Below are 25,557 nucleotides of genomic sequence, written 5' to 3'. Positions count from 1 at the left end.
GGTTTTTCGAAACAGGGTTTCTCTGTGTAACAGTCCTGGCTGCCCTTGAACTCATTCTAGACCAGGCTGGCCTCAAACTCACAGAGATCCGCCTGCTTCTGCAGAGTGCTGGAATTAAAGGCGTGCGCCACCACTACCCAGCTCATTTTTCTTATATTTTCATGAATTAATGGTTAGCTGTAGAGGGAAACTCAGTTGTATTCAAGTACAATTTTTAAAACTGGAAAGACCTTTTTGGTGATATTTTTATAATTTCTTTCATGAATATCTAGTTTTTTTAGTGTCTGGTTTTTCCTCTATTTTTTCTTTTATGGTATCATTCATTTGCCATCATCATAGTGTAGGTCCCTTGGATCATGAGAGGTTTCAAAGTAGAGATATGCTACAACTATATTGTTCCATTCTTGCTTATTAGTTGAGATTTCCTGTTCAAAAGAATTCTACCCTTAATCAGAATTTGGTAGGAATTCATGTAGCAATGATTAGATAAAATTTGGCTTCGTTTTTCTCCCGTTTTATTTATCCATTTCCAGAAATAATGAGATGAAACCCTAGTATCTTTCAGAAATAGCTAGTGTAGTCGTGGGAAAGGAGTGTTCCATTCTTTGGTTTACTTATTTATTTATTTTAATTTCATTTTTCTAGACAGGGTTTCTCTGTGTAGCTCTGGCTGTCCTGGAACTTGATCTGTAGACTGGCTGGCTGTGAACTCACAGAGGCCTGCCTCTCCCTCCCAAGTGCTAAGATTAAAGGTGTGCACTACCACTGCTCGGACTCTTCAGTGTTTCTTAAAATTACTATTTGTGTGCATATACATGCATGTGTCTGTGTATATGTGCGTGAATGCATGGCCACAAATATACCACAGTGTGCATTTGAAGATCAGAGGACAGCTTTGTTGAAGTCAATTTTCTTCTACCTTTGTAGATTCCATTGATCAAACACATGTTGTCAGACTTGCATGGCACTGTTAGCCTGCAGAGCTATCTTACCAGCCTTTACTTTTAGGGTTCTTTGGGCTCCAGTACTTTTTAGTTGGTAGGGTTAGGAAATACATATTTTCTTAAACATTTAAAAACTGTGTCATAAATTCATTGTACTTCTAATTTAGAACCACAAGGTTTTTATTTCACTTAAATAATTCATATGTTTTCTCTTAGCAACAAGAAAAATTTCCATTCTTAACCAAATAATTATTCACTTGATTTGTACCATAATATTCATAGAACTGTTTCAGAAAACAAACCAATATTGATAGCAATATGAATATTTACTGTTTAAATTTTTGTTTTTGTATCTAGTATTTAAGGTATCTTTTGTCAGATATACAGGCAAATTTTTCTGCTATAAAATGATTTGCTTTATTGCTTTGTTGTAAGGCAAAACACATTTTTGTGAAGTTTAGTTAAAGGAAATAAGAAACCAAAAGGGAAAATATGAGTACATAACTGTATTTTTGTGGTGTTTTCACATTTTGAATTCTTTACTTTCATCATATTGTAAAATTGGGCTGTATATAATTCCACAACTCCAGGATAAATGTGTGATTTTATTTTTCTAGGTGCTAATGTGCATGCTACCACAGCAACAGGAGACACAGCTCTAACCTATGCTTGTGAAAATGGACATACAGATGTTGCAGATGTTTTACTTCAAGCAGGGGCCCATTTAGTAAGCTATTTTAAATTTCAAATATTTCTTTTCTTTCCTTTCTTTTTTTTTTTTTTGGGTTTTCGAGACAGGGTTTCTCCGTAGCTTTTGGTTCCTGTCCTGGAACTAGCTCTTGTAGACCAGGCTGGCCTCGAAACTCACAGAGATCCGCCTGCCTCTGCCTCCCGAGTGCTGGGATTAAAGGCGTGCACCACCACCGCCCGGCAGTTTCAAATATTTCCACATTAATGCTAATATTTACTCATAGCTACCATTTAGAAAAACATTGGTAATCATCAATAGTTTGTGCATTTTGAATAAAATTAGAATTGGTAGTATGGCCTTGCCTCAATGACTTGACAACTTGAGTTTGATGGCCAGAACCCTACATGGTAGAAAAGTAAAAAAGAGAGATAACCAACCTCAAAAGTTGTCCTCAAACCTCATGTGTGCTTGTGTGAGTGTGTGTTCGCATGTGCGCGCATACACACACAGATTCATTTGAATAAGCCAAACCTCTGGTCACCTGTAAGTTGTTGGATATAGTAAATCCAATTGAAAATGTTTAATAGAAAACTTTTCTTAGATATTAGTTTCTCATCCTACCCTCATTTAACCTATACTTTTAAAACTGCTGTTTATGGGGCTGGAGAGATGGCTCAGTGGTTAAGAGCATTGCCTGCTCTTACAAAGGTCCTGAGTTCAATTCCTGGCAACCACATGGTGGCTCACAACCATCTGTAATGAGGTGCCCTCTTCTGGCCTGCAGACATACATACACACAGACAGAATATTGTATACATAATTAATAAATATTTTTTAAAAACTGCTATTTATTATATTTATTTATTACATTTATCATAAAATTCAGTGATGTATTCACAGAATAAAGTAACTTGTCAATTCACTTTGGGTGATTCATTTTCTCTAATGACAAACATTTAAAAGCAAAGCTGCTTCTGAGGATATAGTTGACTGGTAGAGTGCCTGCCTGACATGTGTAAGGCCCCAGATCCAGCTTGCAGTATGACAGAAGCTGATACTGTTCATCATCCTAACAACATTACTATGTTCTGTTTTTCCTGTCCTTTTGTATTTGACTTTTTATAATATCAAATTAAATGACAAGTTCATATGCTTAGAGCTATGGAAAATTATAAGCCAGGCAGTAGTGGTGTATGCCTTTAATCCCAGCACTGGAGAGGCAGAGGCAGACAGATCTCTATGAGTTTGAGGCCAACATAGTCTACATAATGAGTTCCAGGACAGCCAGGGCCACACAGAAACCCTCTCAGTGGGGAAGGGAACTATGGAAAATTATAAACAATACGATGACTAGTTATAATACTTGGCATGTCCGAAAGACATCCATAGCTAGAAATTTATAAATTTTAGGAGTTTCACTTATTTTGATAAACCAATACAGTTACCTTTTAATTATTTCCGTAACATTGTTGGAAAGTAATTGAAAAAGGTAGGTGTATAATATGGTTATACTATTATTCTACTATTAAATTATACTACTATACTATTATACATTTCTACTAATTCTAAAAGATTTATTATTTATTATGTATACAGTGTTCTGTGTGCATATATGCCTACACACCAGAAGAGGGCACCAGATCTTCCTATATATGGTTACAAACCAACATGTGGTTGCTGGGAATTGAACTCAGGACCTCTGGAAGAGCAGCCAGTGTTCTTAACCTCGGAGCCATCTCTCCAGGCCCCATTTCTACTAATTCTAAATACTGTAATGATAATCATTATTCTTTTGGTTTGTTGAGATGGGTTTGCTGTGTTTTTCTGGTTGGTGTGATGCTATATAGACCCAGACTCTTTTCTTAATTGCCCACAAGTTGGCATTATAGACTGGTATCACCACATCTCAAGCATTCATTTTTTTTAATAAATATGTTTTTTAAATTGAATTATTATTGCATAATAAATGTGTAAGTGCCACAGAAGACACCTTTTGGGAGTTAGTTTTCTGTCATGGGATCTGGAGATTGAGCTAGAATATCAGGTTTGTGTGACAAGCACTTACCTGTTAAGCCATCTTGTCAACCTACTCGTGTGTGTGTGTGTGTGTGTTTAGTGTGTAGTGTAGCCAGGCAGGAAGTATAGGTGGGGCAACCAGACTAGGAGAAATCTGCGAACAGAAAAGGCAGACAGATACAGTCACCAGCCAGACGCAGAGGAAGCAAGATGAGAATGCCTCGCTGATAATATGGGTTAATTTAAGTTGTAAGAGCTAGTTAACAGTAACCCTGCACTAATCAGCCAAACAGTTTATAATTAATATAAGCCTTTGTGTTATTCTTTGGAACTGAACAGCTGCAGGATCAGGTGGGACAGAAATTTCTGTCTACAAAGGCTGCGGTTTCTGTCCTCAGAAACTTCCGTCTATACTCCTGCCTTGACTCTGTATGTGTGTTATCTAGTCCAGTTTGTAGAATGACTGCCTGATATACCTAAGGCTTCAAGTTTGATCCCCAGCACAGCATAAACCAGGTGTCAGTGCACACACCTCAAAGCAGGAACTTAAGGCAGGAGCATCAGAGCTTCGAGGACACAGCAAGTTCAGGGAAAGCCTTGGAAACATGATACCATATTACAAAACAAAACACACAACTTGGGTACTTTTTTTCCTTAAAGATGTATTTTTATTATTTTATTTTAAATTGTGTATGTGTGTGTTTTGAAGGTGGGTTATGCACACGGTGTCCATGGAGGCCAGAGATATCAGATTATTTTGGAGCTGGAGTTAGAGGCAATTGTGAACTGTCAGTGTGGGTGCTGGAACTGAACTTCTGTCCTCTGCAAGAATAGTATGTGCTCAGCCAGGCGGTACACACCTATAATCCCAGCACTTGGGAGGTAGAAGCAAGTGGTTCTCTGAGTTCAAGGCCAGTCTGGTCTACAAGAGCTTGTTCTAGGACAGGCTTCAAAGCTACAAAGAAACCCTGTCTTGAACCACCCCCCCCAAGAAAATAAGAAAAAAAAATAGTATATGCTCTTAATCACCAAGCCATCACCTCCAGCCCAAAACTTAGTTTTTATTTAAACAAATCACTTAAAGACTCTAAATTTCTCTGAGTCTGCTGCCTTCATATCTCTCTTGTCTCCCCACCCACCCACCTTTCTGGTTTTATTTTTCCTATGGTGTCTCACTATGTAGCCCAGGATGGCATCAAATACCTGCTCTTCCTGCCTCAGTTTTCTAAGTATTGAGATTGTAGGCATGTGACACTATACCTGAATTCCCTTTCCTTTTTTTTTTTTCTCATTTTCCTCACAGATTTGCCTTCCTTTGCCTTCTGAGTGTGCTAGGATTAAAGGCTTACACCACTACTGTCCAGCTAAGATCTTTTTTTTTTATGTGTATGGCTGTTTTGCCTTTATGTATGCATGTATAGCACATGCATATAGTGTCCACAGAGGCTAGAAGAGGGTGTTGGTTCCCCTAGAACTTGAGTATTATACAGTTGTGAACTATCACATGGGTACTAGGAACTGAACTCTGTTCTGTGAAAGAGCAGCAGCAAGTGCTTTTAGCTACTGAGCCATCTGTAAAGATCATGCTAATTCAGTTACCTATCTGCTGGCATGGATGGGTTATGTGGTCCTAAGATGAAATACTTGAAAAAAAATGAATTTTCAGGGTATAAGTTATTTCTTCTAAAATCTTTTTATATATGGGTCTAGAGGAATGATCTTGCAGAGGACCTAAGTTTGGTTCCCAGTATTCTTGATGGGTGGCTCACAACCACCTGTAACTCTAAGAATCCAACACCCTCTTCTGGCCTCCTCAAACACCTACACTCATGCACAGATCTCCCCACCATATACATAATTGAAAATTAAAATCCTTATATATATTAGATGCATCATAAGGCACATTATTTTTTAATTTTCTTATGACTATTTATCAACATGTTTTACAGAATTTATCTGTTTTAATAGATAAGAGTTGTTCATCCCTAAAATACACAATTAACACTTTGTTTCAATAAAAAATAATCTAGTGTTATGATTTCAATTCATGGGCTGAAGGACTAGCTCAATTGTAGAGCACCTGCCCTGTTTATGGGTTCTTTCCTAGCAAAACAAAGTGAAAAAAGGTAAATCATCCATCTCAAGTTTTTTTTCTCTTACAGTTTCATACTACTTAAATAAGTCAAAGAAATAAGAAAAATATTTTTTGATGTCAGTATTCGATTTGGAATATAATTCCTTAGGTTACCTATTGTTATTTACAAATAATTAATTTGACTCAGTTTCAGAGTGTTCAGTTCTTAATTGCTTGGTCTTGCTTACTTGAGCAGAGCATCATAGCAGAAATGGAGGCTGCTCTTCACTTCTTGTCAGATATTAAATGAATAGAACTTTATTTTCATATCCATATTATTGTATATTATATAACCTAATATACTTTGGTTATTTGCATTAATACTGAACACAGAAAATAAACTCAGGTCAATGTTAAGTATGTGGCTTTTTGAAATTTTCTTATCTGATATTCTTATTAGCATACATTAGCATACTAATGTTTAATATGACACTTTCACACATGTATAATCTGATCTGATCATGTTTACCCCTCCTTTCATTACCCTCTTTTATCCCCCTCCCACTTTTTACTAATTTTCTTTCTCTTTCTAGGTAGCCTCTCTTCAGTTTCTATGAATTTTGTTGTTTTTTTCTGTGACCTAGTGAGTTTAGTTAGGATTATTACAGGAGCTTAGGCGATGTTATTTATGGGAGTATGGGTAACTTACCAGTAATTACACCAGAAGAAAATGTCTCTCCCTCCCCCAGCAACCATTAACTGCCTCTAGATCCTCAGAAGTGGATGGGGCCTTGTGAAGCCCTACCCCCAAGCAACTGTTAACCGCCCCTCCCCCTTCCGTGAGGGAATGTTGACAACTCAATCATGTGTAGGTCTTATGCAGGTAAGCACAGCTGCTCTAAGTTCATGAGTGTGATGGTCTTGTCATGCCCCGGAAGACAGCATTCCATAAGACTCTGCCCCTTCCTCTAACTCTTACATTCTTTTTGCCCTTTCTTCTGTGATATTCCCTGGGCCTTGGGTGAAGGGTGGTACTTATGTCATTTAGGGCTGAATAGTCAACAGTCACTTATTCTCAGCACTTTGATGTACCACCAACTATAGCAAAATGAAGCTTCTCTGACAAGAGCTGGCAAAACAACATTAATCAGTCGACAGTTTTTTTTTTTTTTTAATGTGCATGCTGTATGTGCAGGTGTCTCTGGAAGCCAGAAGAGGCTGTCACCTCCTGGAACTGGAGTGCTGGGAAGAGAACTATGGTCCTCTCTGAAAGAGCGGGTACTCCATTTAACCACTGAGATATCTCTCCAGTCTCTCAGCATAAATATTTAGAGGGCAATTTGACCATCCTCAACATGTCCAGTTAGTTAAATAGCAGTATTTGCTCTCTTTTTAGAGCTTGTGACCAGCATGGAGTTTTGGATATTTTTTTGTTGTTGTTTTTAAAGACAATCCTCCTGCCTTCTGGAGTGCTGAGATGATAGGCATGTACAAACCATACCTAAACATTTATGTAAATGTTCTTTTTAAGTTATTTGAAGAACTGGAATAGAAGATAAAATTTTTATTCCATTTCTGTTTTTGTAGAACATCGTAATAGGTTCCGTGTTTGTCACTGTACTTATTGTTCGAACTGGATTTACTATTAGTGGAGATTAATATCCACTAATATTAGAAGAGGGAACAAGGAGACAAACTGAGTATTGGTACTTGATAGTCAGCTTTAAATCATGTAATTATCTCAGTACTTTCTTATTAAATCTGTATTGTAGAAACATGTATCCCCTTACACATCACTAAGGAGGTTGGAGTTACTCCCTTTTCAGACCACATTTCTTATGTTTGGTGGAGATTCCATTCACTCTAGTCAGCGACTGACTGAAAAGCACTAAATCCATAAGGGAAGGGAAAGCTACATAACTAATTATCTTAAAATAGCATTTGACTTTTCCTGCATCTCTTCACATCTTTATTATTCTTGTTACTCCTTCTTGTAGCTTTAGATTTCTTTAGAGACCAAGGCATGAGTGCCTATAATTTAACATAATTACTTCCTTATAAGATTTATATTAACATTTTATTGGAAGACCATTGTCATGTCCTTTAAAAAAGTACTATACTCAAGCCTGGTATGGCAGATAAATCAGTTCTACATATGAGTTCCAAGCCAACCGAGGCAAGTTAGTGATAATCTTGTCTCATGAAAAGAAAACCACTCATCATTGGGGTGTGGTGTCACTCGCCTTTAATCCTGGTTCTCTGGAGGCAGAGGCACTTGGATCCCTATGTTTTCAAGGGCAGCCTTGTCTACCCTTGTAGTTTCAGGACAGCTGGGACTACATCGAGAGACCTTGTCTCAGACAAAAGCCCTGTGCTCATAAGATTATAGTCTTTATTAATTAGGGTTGTTTTACTTGAAAATTCTTAGCTAACAAATAATAAAGCCCAACCCCTGAAGTAGCAGTGACAAGGTCTTTACAAGGTATTCGTGGTCAAATGAGATTTTAATTTTTAGAATGGGATCCATAAGACCTCTTTTCCTCTGGACAACAAGCAGGAGGATGTAAAGACTTTTTTTTTTTTTTTTTTTTTTTTGGTTTTGGTTTTGGTTTTTCGAGACAGGGTTTCTCTGTGGTTTTGGAGCCTGTCCTGGAACTAGCTCTTGTAGACCAAGCTGGTCTCGAACTCACAGAGATCCGCCTGCCTCTGCCTCCCGAGTGCTGGGATTAAAGGCGTGCGCCACCACCGCCCGGCCGTGAAGACTATTTTGAAGGACACAGTTCCAAGCAAAGGATTAGATTATAGTGGCCTTTTGTGATTATGCTACCACATAGAATAGATATTATAGATAATTAGAAATTGGGGTATTTGAATTCCAGCTAAGAAATCAAAGGACTTTGCTGACTGACAAAGAAAATATTCTCTTCAATTTAAAAATATTATGATGTGTCATTGAAGAGATTTCATTGCTAGTAGTTTATTTCCTTTGTATTATTTGTATTTGGTATTTAAAGAACTCTTGCAGAAGAACAAATAAAGTTAATTTTTGTGAATCTCAAATTTAAGTGAACAATCAATCTACTGATATTAATGTCTTGATTAAATATCACAAGCAGATATACATGAAGTAGAAGAAATCTAGCTGGTAAATGACTCAACTCAAAAGAACATTTTCCTAGGCAGGCATTGTGGAAGTCCTAGCACTGGGGAGGGAGAGGCAGGTGGATCTCTGTGAGTTTGAGACTAGCCTGATCTACATAGTGAGTTCCAGGACAGCCAAGGCTTAGTGAGACCCTGTCTCCAAAAAAAAAAAAAAAAAAAAAAAAAAGTGTGTGTGTGTGTAGAGAGAGATACATTCAATTCATACGTATATACACACTTTGTGTACATATATATGCATATAGAAGTAATGGGGAAAATGTAACACAATTTTTCTCTTGTTAGGGTATTGCCATTTAAAAATTAACCTGGAGTATTGAAAATAAAGCTCAGTTTTAATTAAAAGCATGGCAAGAAATATCAGGTGGCAGCGGAAATGTGTGTTTCTGACAATAAAAAGGAAAAGTAGCAGTGATATGCTTTGTCCATCTTCCTTAATGAAAGAGCTATAGTTTAAATTGTTTAAAGTTGTGGGCACAATGAATGCTACAAATTGTGTTAACTTTTTTTAAGAGATGTAGGTGCTGACTACTAATGGTATCAAAAGTACATTCAAACAAGGCATGGAGCTTATGCCTGTAATCCCAGTATTTTAGGGGACTGAAGCAGGAGACTGCTATGAAGTCAAGGCTAGTTTGTGTTCTTCAGAATGAATTCAAGGCCAGTTTAAGACTACTATCTCAAAACAAAGCCAAACAGTAATAAAATTAATATGCTCAAGATTGTAAGATTGTTTAGAGTTTTTTGTTTTGTTTTTATGGTTTTTGTTTTTTTGGTTTTTCAAGACAGGGATTTTTTCGGTGTACCTTTGGAGCCTGTCCTGGAACTTGCTCTTGTAGACTAGGCTGGCCTCAAACTCAAAGAGATCCTCCTGCCTCTGCCTCCCGAGTGCTGGGATTAAAGGCATGTGCCACCACCACCTGGTGTGTGTATGTATATATATACACACTAATATAAGTTGCCAAATTCAAAATCCATTCTAAAACAGGGTTATTTTAGCATTATCTATATTCTCTCATAACTTAGAGTTAGTAAAAATTACCTAATCAACATGTGTAACAAATAAAAAGTCAAAGTAAACTTAATTTTTATCAGTAGTTAAGGAACAATACACACAATCTGGACTTCATAGCCACTTCTTTATCAGATATAGTAGGGTTTACTTGTAGAAGGGCTGAGACAGAACATTTTTAATTTTGAGACCTGTAGACCATCTCTCAAAGTTTAAAAGAAAAAAGTCCTTTTGGATTGAAATTCCTTTTTGCTGTAATCTAGTTTAAACTTTCCAATAAAATGATAATCCACACTTAATTTTTTTTAGTTTTTATGTACTTTATATATGTGTGCTCGGGATGTCTGTGCACCACTTTTGTACTGGGAGCCCATGGAAGCCAGTAGAGGGCATCAGATCTCCTTACTGGAATTAGAGAAACTTGTGAACCCACTCCCCACATGGGTCCTGGGAATCGAACTTGGGTCCTCTGGAAGAGCAGCAAGTTCTCTTAACTGCTGAGACATTGCTCTAGTTGCTACATTTAATTCATAATGTAGATTAAAGTTTTCTATTGTGTTGACAAAGCACTTATTTTTAAATTGATTATATGGCAACTAAGTGACTTTCTGAGTTAATTTAAAAGAATGGTGAAATAAAACCTGTCATTACCTTTTCAACCTTTTCTTAGTAATAAGTCAACTGAACTAGCAGAATTCACATTTACGTACAGGGTATAATTTAAACATGAAGATGGAGGATAGGTCAGAAAACTCTTCATAGAAACAAAGTTATCAGCAACAATTTCAGTACTTAAGTGAATGTAGTAGGAGTTTGCACATTAACCATACTAAGACTACTAACCATATAAGCGAGTTCCTTTCAGTGCCATTTGATATAAGGCCTGGTTAGTGGCTGTTTAATCATTCATTCTTGTAGCTACCAAACTTTCTAGAGAAGAATGATGATCTTGCTGCTAAAATTTTATCTTTTGCCTTTGACTATTCAAGTGTTTAGTTTCTATTCTAAAAAATTCTGTCTGTTGGTTTATTTTTGTTCCCCTTTAAATACTATAATGTTTTTTTTCTTTTTCTTTCTTTTTTTTCTTTGTTTTGTTGTTCTTGTATTTGTTTTTTAAGATAGGGTTTCTCTTTGTAGCCTTGGCTGTCCTAGGATTCACTCTGCAGACCAGGCTGGACTCAAACTCACAGAAATCCGCCTGCCTCTTCCTATCTTTTGGTGGAATCCTTTAAATTTTGTGTGTGTGTGTGTCTATGTGTTTATGTGTGTGTTCATGTGCTTATGCTTGTATGCATATATACCACAGCATTTGTGGAGGTCAGGATAACTGTTAAGAGTCTGTTTTCTCCTTCCATACTTTGATAGATTTCTTAATGGTTCTCAATAGAAGGTCAGGATCCCTTTAATCACTTTATGGGACTTGTTTCTTTCTTCCACAGTTCACATGAATGGTTAAGAATAATACCTTTTTTTTTTTAATTTATTTACTTATTATGTGTAGTGTTCTGCCTGCATTTATCCCTGTGGGCCAGAAGAGGGCACCAGAGCTTATTACAGATGGTTGTGAGTCACTATGTGGGTGCTGGGAGTTGAACTCAGGATCTTTGAAAGAACAATCAGTGCTCTTAACCTCTGAGCCATCTCTCCAGACCCCCAGAAATGCTTTTTTAATCTCATTGTAATTAGAAAAATAAAGTTATTGGGAACCAAACTTCATTAGTTTTATTATCTTTAATGAATATTGTTAGGTATACAAGGTTGAACTTGGCCATGATAGGTTGCGCTATCTTGTGTAACTAAACGGACCTGTACATTAAAAGAATTGAAGTAGAGTAAGTGCTCACAAGTATTAAATCCTCATTGTTTATCATTTCATTAGTACTGAATCCTTAAAATAAATATTTAATTAGTTAATGCTGATTCATTTTTCTGTTTCTTTAATAGGAACATGAATCTGAAGGTGGAAGAACACCTTTGATGAAGGCTGCAAGAGCTGGTCATTTATGCACAGTTCAGTTTCTTATTAGCAAAGGTAAAGCAAGTTTAAATGGTTGTGACTATGAAGCAGGTGGATAACTTAGGGAATTCTTTTATGCTTCTGTAGCTAAACAGAACACCTGGTCATACCCAGCAACAACCCTGCTCATATAATCAGAATTGCCAGGAATAGGAACACATTGAATACTGCCTTTCTAGCTTGTAGGAATGCTAAATAATGCCATTATCTGAACTTATGCTAAACAATTTTAAAAAATCATCTCATGTTGCAAGAACATTCAGCCAGGCATGAAGGTTTTAATCCCAGCACTCAGGAGGGATAGTGGGTAGTGTCCCATTTCTTGTTCTAGGTTCTAATTACACAGGTGTGTTTACTTTGTGAAAATTTTCAAGCTATACACCTATGATTTATACATTGTTTTGTATCTGTATCATAATTGAGAATCATCTTTAAATGATATTGTAGACTGGTTTGCTTTTCACCTTTGTTAAAATTACTGTTTTTCTTAAAGGTGCCAATGTGAATAGGGCTACAGCCAATAATGATCACACAGTAGTATCACTGGCATGTGCAGGAGGCCACTTGGCCGTGGTTGAACTACTATTGGCTCATGGAGCTGACCCTACTCATCGACTCAAGGTATTCTACATTTTTTGTTTTTGTTTGTAGTCAAAGGCTGCTTGTTTGTTTTCCATCTGCCCAGATCCAAAATAACCACACTGAAACTATATTAATTGCAACAGTGCTTGGCCAATGACTCTAACGTATTCCTAGCTGGCTCTTATATCTTAAATTAACCCATTTCTATTAATCTGTTTATCACCAGGTGGTTGTGGCCTACAGGTAAGGTTTTGTTCAGTGTAAGGTTCCATCCGACGTCTGTCTCCTGCGGTGGCTACATGGCTTCTCCTGGACTCTCTCTGTTCTCTCTATATCTTTTCCAGCCTGGCTATATTTTGTTAAGCCATTGGCCAAAAGCAGCTTCTTTATTACCGGTGAAATTCACAGCATACAGAGGGAAATCACACATCATTTGCTTGTTGTTGGGTGTTTTTTTGTGTGTGTTTTGTTTTGTTTGTTTTGTTTTTTTCAAGACGAGGGGGGGTTTCTCTGTATATCTTTGGCTGTCTTGGAACTCACTCTGTAGATCAGGCTAGCCTCGAACTCACAGAGATCCTCTTGCCTCTGCCTCCCTGAGTGCTGGGATTAAAGGCGTTTGCACTACTGTTCGGCTTGTTTTTGTCTTTTGTTGTTTTGAAACAGGGTTTCTGTATATAATTCTGGCGATCTCTGGAGCTCATTTGTAGACCATAGTGTATACTGGTCTCAAGCTCACAGAGATCCTCCTGCCTCTGCCTCACAAGTGCTGGAATTAAAGGCATGCAGCACCACACCCAGTTCAAGGTATTTACTTAACTATATACTAGCTGAGTATGGTAATATATGGTAACAGGATTGTCGGTTATGCCGAAGCAGTACTATTATTGTCAGTTCAAAACCTGCATGGGGCTGGGCAGCGGCAGTGGTGCATACCTTTAATCCCAGCACTTGGAAGGCAGAGGCAGGCAGATCTCTGTGAGTTCGAGGCCAGCCTGGTCCACAAGAACTAGTTTTAGTTCCAGGACAGGCACCAAAGCCACACAGAAACCTTGTCTTGAAAAAACAAAACAAAACAAAAAAACTGCGTGGGGTAAATATTGAGACCATGTTTCAGAAAAAAAAAAAAAAAAAACAAAAACCAGAAACCACCAAATAATAAGATATATTATTATTAGAGGAATGTTTGATCGTTTAGTGCTTAATATTTATTACTCTTAAATATAATTTGAACTGCCTGTGGTAACAGTATTTGAGAAGCCAGAGCCATCAGGATTACCTTGAGTCCAAAGTAATTTTGGGGCTAGATAGCAAGACTGTCTCAAAACCTGAAAATAAAATTATTACATTTTATTTTATTTGTCTTACTAGATAATTTTATCAGATTATAAGAATTAATTTTGTAAAGAATTAACTATGATCAATTATTTCTTAGGATGGATCAACAATGCTTATTGAAGCTGCAAAAGGTGGCCATACCAATGTTGTTTCTTATCTATTGGATTATCCAAATAATGTTCTGTTGGTTCCCACCACAGATGTGTCTCAGCTTACCTCTCCTTCACAAGATGAATCTCAGGTAGAGTAAAATAGAATATTTTTTGATATAGTATTCTTTGAAAGTTTTTGTTTAATGAAAACAGAAATCTTAATTATTAAGTTATCTTGGAAGTTCCTAGTATACTCCAGTTCAGTAAATATGTTGGAATTTTATTTTCTCTTTTACTTGTATAGAATTTGAACAAGAGTAAATTGACCAGTATATAGTATGTGGTTTGTAGTCCTGACTATAATTGGTGCTGCAATACTTTCACTTCAGCAAGAGATAATAATATTAATATTAATTAACCTAAATCATTGAAACTTATATTGTCTTGAGTCTTCAAATTCAGTATTCTCAGAAATTATTCCTTGGTGAAGGCTTAAGAAGAAAATGTTAAGTTTCAATAAATAAAGTTAGGGGATGGGAGAGATGGTTTAGCAGTCAGAAGCACTTGTTACTCTTGCAGAAGACCATGCCTTGGTTCCCAGCACCCACATGGGGTCACAACCATCTGTAACCCCAATTCCTTCTGACCTCCAAGACCACATGTGGTACACATACATACACTCAGGCAAAATACTCATATACATAAAATAAATCTAAAATAGAAAAGAACGAGCCGGGCGGTGGTGGCGCAAGCCTTTAATCCCAGCACTCGGGAGGCAGAGGCAGGCGGATCTCTGTGAGTTCGAGGCCAGCCTGGTCTACAAGAGCTAGTTCCAGGACAGGCTCCAAAAAGCTACGGAGAAACCTGTCTCGAAAAATCAAAAAAAGAAAAGAAAAGAACGAGCTTGTTGGTATATGAAGAAGACATAAAGCAATATATGTTTTTTATTTATGAACCTTTGTTTTCTTCTATGATCTGAGATGACTTTTTTCTGAGTTGATGTTTTAGGTTCCACGTGTACCCGTACACACACTTGCCATGGTTGTGCCTCCCCAGGAACCTGACAGAACTTCCCAGGAGACGTCTCCTGCCCTCTTAGGAGTACAGAAAGGTTAGTTGTTAAATTATTTTCCTTTTTCAACTAAATAAATTATACTTTAGTGGCTTATAGATATAATGTATCTGTGAGCTGATTGAGAAATATAACTTCAACAAATGTCAGAACTGTTAGTGGATGCTTAGGAAAGTCCTAAATACTAGAAAAATGACTTACTGTTTTTCTGTTAATATGCTGCTTGATGTAGTTTTCCATTGATAAAATTACTTAAATAATTTAAGCTTTATATTATATTAAAGCAGAAATTTTTTTAAATTTATTTTTATTTATATGGTGTTCTGCCTGTGTGTATCACTGCAGGCCAGAAGAGGGCACCAAATCCCATTATAGATGGTTGTGAGCCACTATGTGGTTGCTGGGAATTGAACTCAGGACCTTAGGAATAACAAGCAAAGCTCTTAGCCACTGAGCCATCTCTCCAGCCCATAAAGCAGAAAATTTTGTCAAACCATTTTTTTAGCGACCTGACAGTTCTTATTTTGATTTTCAAGACAGGCTCTTGCTACCTAGCTGTGGCTGGCCTAGAACTCAGTACTTGAACTAGGCTGGCCTAATCTTGTGGTATCATTCGGCCTCTGCCTCAGTGCCAGAAATAGGAGCATGTGCTATAACACCTAACTTTTATTTGACAATATTTTGGCCAAACTGTAGTGTAATAATAAAAATATGTGCTGGCTACCTTGGTAAATATTTACAGCATCAATTTAATCAATGAGAAAGTGGTTGAAGAATTGCAGTTTTGCTTTTATAATGCAGGAGTACAGTGGGTGAACCTGATCAAATGATTATCAGTCTGTGAATTTGGATGATTAATTATCAAAATGTATATGAATAAAATCTAGATGACTTTATTAATGAAATAATTTTTTTTTTTACATTTAAGACAGGACTTTATGTTGTAACCCAGGCTGGCCTGGAATTCTCTTTGTAGCCCAGGCTACCCTCATGCTTATGGCAATCCTCTTGCCTCAGTGTTTTGAGTGCCGGGATTGTAGGCCTGAGACCCAAATGATTATTATAGGAGTGCACTCTGTTTGAATGACTACTCAAGCTGCTAAGGTTTTGTTCTCCTATCTTTTTATTTCTAGATATAAAGTATCTTCTCTTGATAATTATATTTTGTAATCTGAGTTTGCTGAAGTAATTTCTAGGATTTTAAAAACCACATAAGAGTTGGAACTGTTGCATAGTAGTGAAACATTTACGTAGCATACATGAGGCCCTGGATTTTATCATCAATACCCACTGCCCAAAAACTTAATGTAAAAATTTTTCCAGCACTCGGGAGGCAGAGGCAGGCGGATCTCTGTGAGTTCGAGACCAGCCTGGTCTACAGAACTAGTTCCAGGACAGGCTCCAAAAAACCACAGAGAAACCCTGTCTCGAAAAACAACAACAACAAAAAAAATTCTATGAATATATCTTATTTAGTTTATAATAAATAAAAGGTGATTGAAGTCACAGTTAGATATATGTTTATATGTTAATGTAGCCACCATATCTGTCTTCCTTCTATTTTTAATCTTAGCAAATGATACATTTTTAAAGTAATCTAACCATAATAACCAGCTAACACCCATTTCTAAAATATTTTAAAGTACCTCTGGTTTTTTTTCCAGATTAAAAAAATTATTAATGTGTTCATATTTTCACATGATGTGTGTGGGAATACATGTGTGAAAGTCAGAGAACAACTTTGTGGAATGGGTTCTCCTTCCAGCTTTACTTGGGTTCTAGAGATCACTCAGGTCACCAGGCTTGCAGCAACCACCTTTACCTTTTGGGCTACTTTGCTGGTTCTGTTTTTCGAGTTTTTATGAGAGAGGGTCTCATTGTGTGGTGCAGGATAATTCCACCATCCTCATGTCTCTCTGCCTCCTGAGTACTGGGATTACAGGTTCATGCCCCTGTACCTGGTTTGTTTTTGTGTTTGAATGACTAAACCCCATAAAGGACTGTAATAATTTGGGCTTCAGAAATTGTTTTTTTTTTGTTTGTTTGTTTGTTTGTTTGTTTTTTGAAACAGGGTTTTTCTGTTTAATGGCTCTAGGTGTCCTGGAACTAGCTCTGTAGACCAGGCTGACCTCAAACTCACAAAGATCCACCTGCCTCTGCCTCCCAAGTTCTGGGATTAAAGGCATGCACCATCACTGCCTGGCTCAGAAATTCAATATTTAACAGTAAATAATTTTTCAACGTTCACACAAAACCACAAAATAACCAAAAAATAATCTAGACAAATTGTTCAGAGAGCAAGTAGAGCATTTTAAATCTAGAGCTAATGTGTAAGCAGCAGAAAATCTTGGGTGGTGATCTTTATGTTGATATTCATAAGCACGGTTTTGCTTAGAAATTATCATATACTAGGGATCCACTTCTTTCTTCGATTCTGTTTTATTGTTTTTACTGAATGGTATAAAAATTAACTAACCTTCTAAACACATTTTATTAAATTAATTTTTTAGTATTTTATTTTATTCATTTTACATACCAACCACAGATTCCCCTCCTTCCTTTCCCTCCTCTGTTTTATTAAATTATTAAGGAAGGACAATAGTTAATATTTGTATCTAAACACTTGGGCACTTTGTCTTAACTACCTAACAATTATAAAGGAACGTATTGTTATAATATATTGAGTTAATTGTCATTTAGCTAAAAAAAAATCAGACTCATTGTAGAATCTTTGTCCCTGTAAATTCTGTTGTTGTTTTCTTAAGTCATTTGGAGGCTGGAAAGTGGCTTAGCAGTTAAGATTTCTACTCTTCCAGAGAATCTAAATTTGATTCCAAGACCTATGTTGGGCAACTCACAACTACTTATAACTACAATTCCAGAAGATACAATGCCCTCTCTGTCAATGGGCACACATACACATAAATTAAAATAAAATCTTTCAGAATGAATAAGTCTTTTGAGTTGGGTGTGGTGATGCAAGACTTTATTCCATCCCTTGGGGGACAGGCAGATCTCTGAGTTTGAGGCTAACCTAGTCAACATAGCAAGTTCCAGCCCACCCAGGGCTGCATAACTAGAGTCTGCCTTAAAATAAATAAATAGATATGAGCTATTTGATTATTTAAAAGTACACAATGAACATGGATAGGTTAGATATAAAAATCCATCTTAAAACATAGATATATTAAGTTTTTAAAATTACATTGTATTTATCTTGTGTATATGTGTGTGATCGCACAAATGGGAAGGTCGGAGGACACTTTGCTGGGTTGCCTAGTATGTAGAAAGCCCTGGGTTCAATTTCTAATACTGCAAGTTTAGATTTTGTTAGCTTTCTTCTTTTTCTTTGTGGTACTTAGTACTGAACCTAGGATCTCACACACAGTGCTCACTCTACTACTGAAATATATACCCCTGGTAGCCCAACATATCTGTGTACCTCAAACCTTCTTGGGAAGTAATTCCTTTTCTGTGAACTTTAGTTACAGAAAAGTGCCATAATACTTACAGTACTTGGTTCTCACTTCCTTCTGACTTGTCACTTCTCTTTCACTACTTCAAGTGTAGTGTTGAATTAATCACACTCAGTTCCTAGTAGTTTTGTCATTATAACTCTTCTGTTTTATTTTCTTGTATTATTTTCCCTTCCATTATTTCCCTAGTGTGTCCAAAGTCCATAGTCCTTTTCTTATAAGTTCTTACAAAATGCTCACTAGTTTTCTCTGTGATTTCCTCCTGTATCATTCCCCACCTCATTTTTTTTTGAGATAAGATCAAACACTAAACCTGGAACTCACATATTTGACCAGGTTAGCTGGCCAGCAGCTCTAGTGATCCCCGTCTCTTCCTCCCATTGGTGAGATTACTGGTGTGGGCTGCTATACCTGACTTAAAGTCTCCATGCTTGCATAGCAAGTACTTTACTAATGGAATCATCTCCCCGGTGCATACCATGTTTGTGTGGTGGGGTGTGTATGTGGGGGAAACGACATACATGGACACACACAGACATGTGCACACATCCCTGAGTGCAAGCATGAAGATGAGAAAGGAGTTCAGAGCCAGGTTTGGCTCATAGGATTGTCTCAAAAAAATGAAACTGACATATTAATTAAAGAAAATAATATATAATATATACTTTAAAAAAATCAAGACATAGTAATGAACTTGGCATGGTAGCACATTCTTTAATCCTAGCACAGGTCTAGTTGAAGCAGGAGGATCACTGTCAGTTCAAGACTAGCCTATACTACAAGCAAGATCTTTCCAAAATATAAACAAAAGGACTGGGTTGGTGGTACACGCTTTTAATCCAGCACTTAGAAGGCAGAGATAGGTGGGTCTCTGAATTAGTGGCCAACCTGTTCCACATAGAGAATTACAGGCCAGGCAGGGCTGCACAGTGAGACTCTGTCTTTAAAAGAGCAGTGTTAAAAGTTGTACTTTTAAAACTTTGACAATGTTTAGAGAGATCCAGAAACAGAAGTGTAAGGGAAAATTGTGCCGCCTCTCCTCCAGAGTTGTTTATTGGAGTTGGTCAGTGTCATGAACTCTCATGCTTTTATGAGAAATTATTAAACTATATAGAAAAATTTGCATATGTTGTAATTCAAATTGAGTTTTCTTCTGTAAATTTTACTAATATCTCTACTAATTTTTAAATATGTTTATGTAAGTTTATGCATTCCCAAACTTACTAATGTGTTTTTACATATAACTGCTTTTATTAAAAAGAGATAGGTTGGGTGAATCTGTTTTCATGGAACATAGATGGTCTATATCTTTGGACATCTTGGTTAAGAGATTTCTATGTTAAAACTGTAGATAACAGATGTTTTCTTTTGGTCATTTTAAATTACACAGTGTGCTAATTCACTGATACAGATTTGAAAATAATAAGGTTAAGCTCATTTCAGTAGAGGACTGAATGTTTCACAAGTGCATACCTCACTCACCTATTGCCCATAGAAATAAACAAGTTGATGAAGGTACATCAGTGGTATAGTGGGCGTGGCTCAGTGGTAAAGCATCTACCACGCATAAGACTCTGGATTCCCTTCCCAATACTGCAACAGAAGAAAAGGTCTGGGAATATAACTCAGTGATAGAATGTTTGCCTATCATGCACAAAACCCTCAGTCCAATCCCCAGCAACAGAAAATCCCAAAATACAGCAATAAAGCTGATTGTAAACTGCTATCGATCACAGTTTCTAGTGCATACTTTTCCTAGGTTTGTTACTAGGGGGAAAAAGCTTAGAGGAAACAAAAAGTGTAGGATAGAAGCCAAACCAAAAGAAATGGTGTCTATTTCTATTTCTAAATTGTACTTGGTATGTCAACTCCATGATATCCATGTACACGTTCCTGTATGTGTGTATGTACATATTTACATATCTGACAGTGGTTTGAAGGGATTGGAAATCTTATTTTCTGGTGTTTTTTAATACTTACTTCATATTAAATTTTTCTCATCAAATGAAGCCCTTTTCAAATTTTTACCCACTAACTGGTATTTCTACAGTTTCAGGTGACATTTTGTTTTTACCGCTCTTGGTTTATAGATTGACTTAGTGCTTTGATGTGTTCTTGTCTAGACAGTTTTAACTCCCTAGTTTTGGATATTTCAACTATTAACTATATGAAAGAAAACTGCTTTTTATGCATTTTAATTTTTATGTTTTCATTTTGTTATGTATGTGCACATGCACACATGTCATGATGTGTGGAAATCAAAGGACAACTTGAGGGAGTTGGTTCTCTTTCCACCAAATAGGCCCTAGGGATCAAACTCCTGTTATTAGGCTTGCAACTGTGTCATCTTGCTGGCCCATCATTGTACATTTAAATTTTTTTTAAATTTAATGTGTATATGTGTGTGATTGAGTGTATTTATGTGTACCATGTAAATGCAATGCCCATGAGTACCAGAAGACATGTTGGATGCCAGGAACCAGAGTTACAGGCAGTTGTGAGTTGCTCAACATGGGTGATGGGAACTCAACCTAGGTTCTCTGGAAGAGCAGCTACCTCTTCAGCCCCCAAATAATGCTACGTATTTTCTAAACCTATTTCTCTGTTCTATGAAATGTCTCTTTTAGTTCCATACAGTATTTCTAATACAGTTGAGCATATCATTAGTATATCTTTCTGTGCTTAACATTCTTCTCTTGTTTTGGATCATCTTACCTGTGAATGTTTAATGTGGGCAGCCTTAATCCTGGTGCACTTGCAACTATATTAGGAAAGTTTGAAGGAATATCCAATCTTGCTGAGCCTTTGCATTTACTCTGCTTATGTCATTACATCTCTTTATGAAACTGAAATTTTTACTTGCTGTACTAGTGGATTTATACCTTGTTATTTGTTGTAGTTTTGCCTCCTTTTTCTTTCCTGTTAAAACATTTGGCTCCTATAGTCTTATGAAACTAATAATCAAATTATCTCTCAAATCTAATAATCTTTTCCTACCACTTTGCTTAAGTAGAAACATGAAATTAAATATGACATGCATTGCTGAATTTGCATTAGGAGTAAGTAAGCCTCTGAAAGTGACTACAGTATGGTACTGAAACTGGTCTTCTGACCAAGGGGAAACCTTGGATCCTTTTAGTAAATTAAAACATAATGCATATATTTGAACTACTTAAAGTTTTTTATTTAATTTTTTGGAGATGTAGTCTCAATTGTGTTGACTTTGAATTCCATATCCTCTTCCTTCAGTTTGGTAAGGAACTGGTATTATAGGTGTGTGCCATCAGGCCTGGCATGTAGCTCTTATTTTCTTTTATTCTGTAAGTCTTTTAAACTTGAGAATGAATTTTGTTATAAGATTTTTTTTCTTTTAAAATTTCTTATGTATGGGTTGGCAAAATGGCTCACAGGAAAGAGGCATTTGTCTCCTTGCCTGATGGCCTAAATTTGATCCCTGGATCCTGTATGGTAGAAGGAAGAAAACTGATGTCTGCAAGGTGTTTTCTGACCTCCACAGTATGAACACACACGTGCACACACACACACACACACACACACACACACACATTCTCCCTCTCTTCCTCTCCCTAAACAAACAAACAAATAAAATGTTAGAAAAAAATCCTTGAATGTGATAGTGCATGCTTGACTTGACCTCCAGCACTCAAGATACTCAAACCCTGGGATGTGAATTTGAGGGTAGCCAACTGAGACTCAATCTTATGCAAAAAGAACAAAACAGATCTAAAGAAAATGCCTTTACTGGGGAGATGGCTCTGTGATATAAAGCAATGTTGCTCTTGCAGAGGACTGGGTTTGATATACAGTACTCATATAGCTACTTACAAGCTCTGATAACTGCAGTCCTGATGGATCTGACCCTCCTCTTTTGGCCTCTGTGGGTTCTAGGCATGCACAGACATATTTGCAGGCAAAGCATCCATACACATAAATTAAGTAAATAAATTTTTTGAAAAATTAAAAATTGCTTTATTGTTTTTAATTATCAAATTCACTCATTAAAATATGAAATGCAGTATATTTTGGTAAATTTACCAAGTTCTGTGACAATCATCACCATCAAGTTTTGAGGTCCTCACTGTTACTCTTGACATTGAGACAGTCAGCCCCCCCCCCTTTTTTTTTTTTTTAAGACAGGGTTTTTTTTGTAACTTTGGAGCCTGTCCTGGAACTAGCTCTTGTAGACTAGGCTGGCCTTGAATTCACAGACATCCACCTGCCTCTACCTCCCAAGTACTAGGATTAAAGGCGTGCACCACCACCGTCTGGCTAGACAGTCGGTCTCAAAGTCCTGATCTCTTGCCTCGGTCTCCCATTTTTTGGGATTCAGGCATTCACTACTCCACACAGTTCCCACTTAGCTTTAACTGCCCCTAAAAGATCTGTTACCTGTTTGCATTTGAACTTTATTCTCATTGCCATACCCCAGGGCCACTACATTCTTTTATGTCTTTTCTCTATAAATTTTATGTTAAGTGAAATTTTACAGTATGTAATTTTGTGTCTGGAATCTTATTTAACTCAGTGTTTTGAAGTTCATCTGTGCTGGTAGATGAATCAGTTATTTGTCCCCTCGCCCCAAGTAGTCCTAGTTCTTCCTGAATAGAATTCATCCCTGAATTTGCTCAGACAAATGAAGGAGTACCTCAAAATTTTTATTTATCCCCTTTAAGGCTATTAATAATTACTTTACAGCAGACTTTTTATGAAGGAGGAACAAATATATTTAATAACCTTAAACAATTTTTTTTAAAAAAAATGTTATCAATATGAGTATTCCTATATGGAATATCTGATTTTTCTCCCTATTAGTAACATTCATTGTTTCTCTCTTAGATGGATATTATTTAAATGGTTTATTTAAAATTAGATCCTTTGTGGTATAAGTTTAACACAGTGTTTAGGTAGAACAATGTTAGCCTTTTTATTGGAGAATTTTATAATGACTCACATTTGTTTTATTGAGAACAAGGTTCTAGGTAGCACAGGCTAGCCTCAAATTCAGCTATGAATTGAATATAACCCTTAATACTTACTTGATTCTTCTACCCTGTCCTTTGAATGTTGACTTTATTGGCATATGGGTTACCATGCCTGTCTAAAGAGATAATGTCTTGAGAAACTGATTTCACATTGTATTTTAATGTAAGAATAGAATTATTTTGCCAACTTAAAAAACATTTGCCCTATTTTGTTCTCTTGGAATAAACTTTACTTGTATAATTATTCCTAGAATAATTGTTTTGAAAAAGCAATTAAACTAGCATTAATATTATTCTGAATGCCATTTTGATTCTGGTTTATATTTGATATTTTTTCTTTTGTTGGGTTTTTGTTTGTTTGTTTTTGTTCTTATTTACTTTAAGCCAAGATACTCACTGTGTAGCCTTGGGTGACCTAGAATTTATGTAGACCAGCTTATCCTGGAACTCGTGAGAATCCCTCTGCCTGCCTCTGCCTCTGAGTTCTGGGATTAAAAGTGTGTGCTAACATGCTCAGCTAGATTTAAAAAGTCCAGCCTGATCAGCAAAATTCTGAGGTTTTTTCCCTCCTTTTCTCTTCGTCCCATCATAATTTCTAAAATCATCCTACATTTAAAAGTATATATTTTTTAAGTTCAATTTTGAGTTGATAACATCTCAGTTTATGCTGTGCAAAAACAGATGAGATAGTTGAGGTTTATCTGCCTCACTAGTGTGACTTTTGAATCATTCTATAGCATTAGTTATAATGGTTTGGGGAAGGAAGTCTGGGAGAGGGGAGGAATGTTTTTTGTGTGTGTTTTTATTTTTGGGACTCTGGTTTTTGGTTGTTTTTTGTTTTGTTTTCTCTTTTTTTCTCTTTTTTCTTTTTCTTTCTTTCTTTCTTTTTTTTTTCTTTAGCATGGCACTTTTTCAAACATTTTTCATGTGCTTAGGTGCATCCAAGCAGAAGTCCAGTTCCCTGCAGGTAGCAGATCAGGACCTACTGCCACCTTTTCACCCATACCAGCCTTTGGAGTGCATAGTAGAAGAGACTGAAGGCAAGCTGAATGAACTGGGACAGAGAATTAGTGCTATTGAGAAAGCACAGCTTAAGTCATTGGAGTTAATTCAAGGTGAGCCTCTAAACAAGGATAAGATAGAAGAACTTAAAAAGAACAGAGAAGAACAAGTCCAGAAGAAGAAGAAAATACTGAAAGAACTGCAGAAAGTGGAAAGGCAGTTGCAGATGAAAACACAGCAGCAGTTTACCAAAGAATACTTGGAAACCAAAGGTCAGAGAGACACAGGGTCTCCACACCAGCAGTGCTCTCATAGAGGAGTCTCCTTGGCAGGGGATGAAGATGGCAGTCTCCCAGAGGATCACTCTTCAGAATCACCCCAGGTTGATACAATCTTATTTAAAGATCATGGTATTGGTGATGAGCAACAATCTCCACCATCAGCAGAACAAATTGATTTTGTCCCAGTCCAGCCTCTATCATCTCCACAATGTGACTTTTCCAGTGACTTAGGTTCTAATGGGACAAATTCTCTTGTGCTTCAGAAAGTATCAGGTAACCAGCAGATCATAGGACAGCCTCAGATTGCTGTTGCTGGACATGAGCAGGGGCTGTTAGTACAAGAGCCAGATGGACTCATGGTTGCAACTCCAGCCCAGACGCTTACCGACACTCTTGATGACCTGATAGCAGGTGGGTTAAGAAATATATCTAAAATACTTTTCTCTTTTATCTGTGTGCTCAACTTCTTTAAATGCCCCTTCAAAAACACAAACTTTGTATTTCTCTATTTTAAAACTGTCTTTGTAAAATTACTGAATTCCTTAGGAATTATGAAAGTGAATTTAATTAAGCCCAGTAGCACTAACACATTAAGGGAGTTTTTCCCCTTTTCTGTTTAAAACAAATACACTTCAAAGATAAATAAGGTTCCCATAATCCTTTAGAAATTTGCTTTCAAAGACAGTTTGTTATTTCCTACATAGGAGCACTCAGTAGAATCTTTTGTACAATTTAGAAGCACGCAGGTAAGGCTACCTATTTAATTTTCTTGCCTGTGAATTTCATGGTTGGACATGAGAA

At 36.7% G+C, this 25,557-nt stretch overlaps 1 protein-coding gene across 9 annotated transcripts in view; it reads left to right on the top strand.

The window, feature by feature from the left end:
• Positions 1–25,557, top strand: part of Ankhd1 (ankyrin repeat and KH domain containing 1) — a 118,482-nt gene that overhangs the window by 46,305 nt on the left and 46,620 nt on the right. For 6 of the 9 annotated variants that reach the window (XM_057788247.1, XM_057788249.1, XM_057788245.1 and 3 more), the window contains exons 10-15: positions 1,562–1,671; positions 11,841–11,928; positions 12,407–12,534; positions 13,928–14,071; positions 14,931–15,033; positions 24,409–25,167. In XM_057788247.1, the coding sequence (XP_057644230.1) occupies positions 1,562–1,671; positions 11,841–11,928; positions 12,407–12,534; positions 13,928–14,071; positions 14,931–15,033; positions 24,409–25,167 (1,332 nt within the window). The remainder of the gene's footprint in view (positions 1–1,561; positions 1,672–11,840; positions 11,929–12,406; positions 12,535–13,927; positions 14,072–14,930; positions 15,034–24,408; positions 25,168–25,557) is intronic. The other 3 variants (XM_057788248.1, XM_057788253.1, XM_057788252.1) reach the window with 3 other exon arrangements.

Source organism: Chionomys nivalis, chromosome 14, assembly GCF_950005125.1.
Source record: "Chionomys nivalis chromosome 14, mChiNiv1.1, whole genome shotgun sequence".
NCBI lineage: Eukaryota > Metazoa > Chordata > Mammalia > Rodentia > Cricetidae > Chionomys > Chionomys nivalis.
Note: the sequence above shows the minus strand (reverse complement) of the source record. Positions and strands in the feature narration are given on the sequence as shown.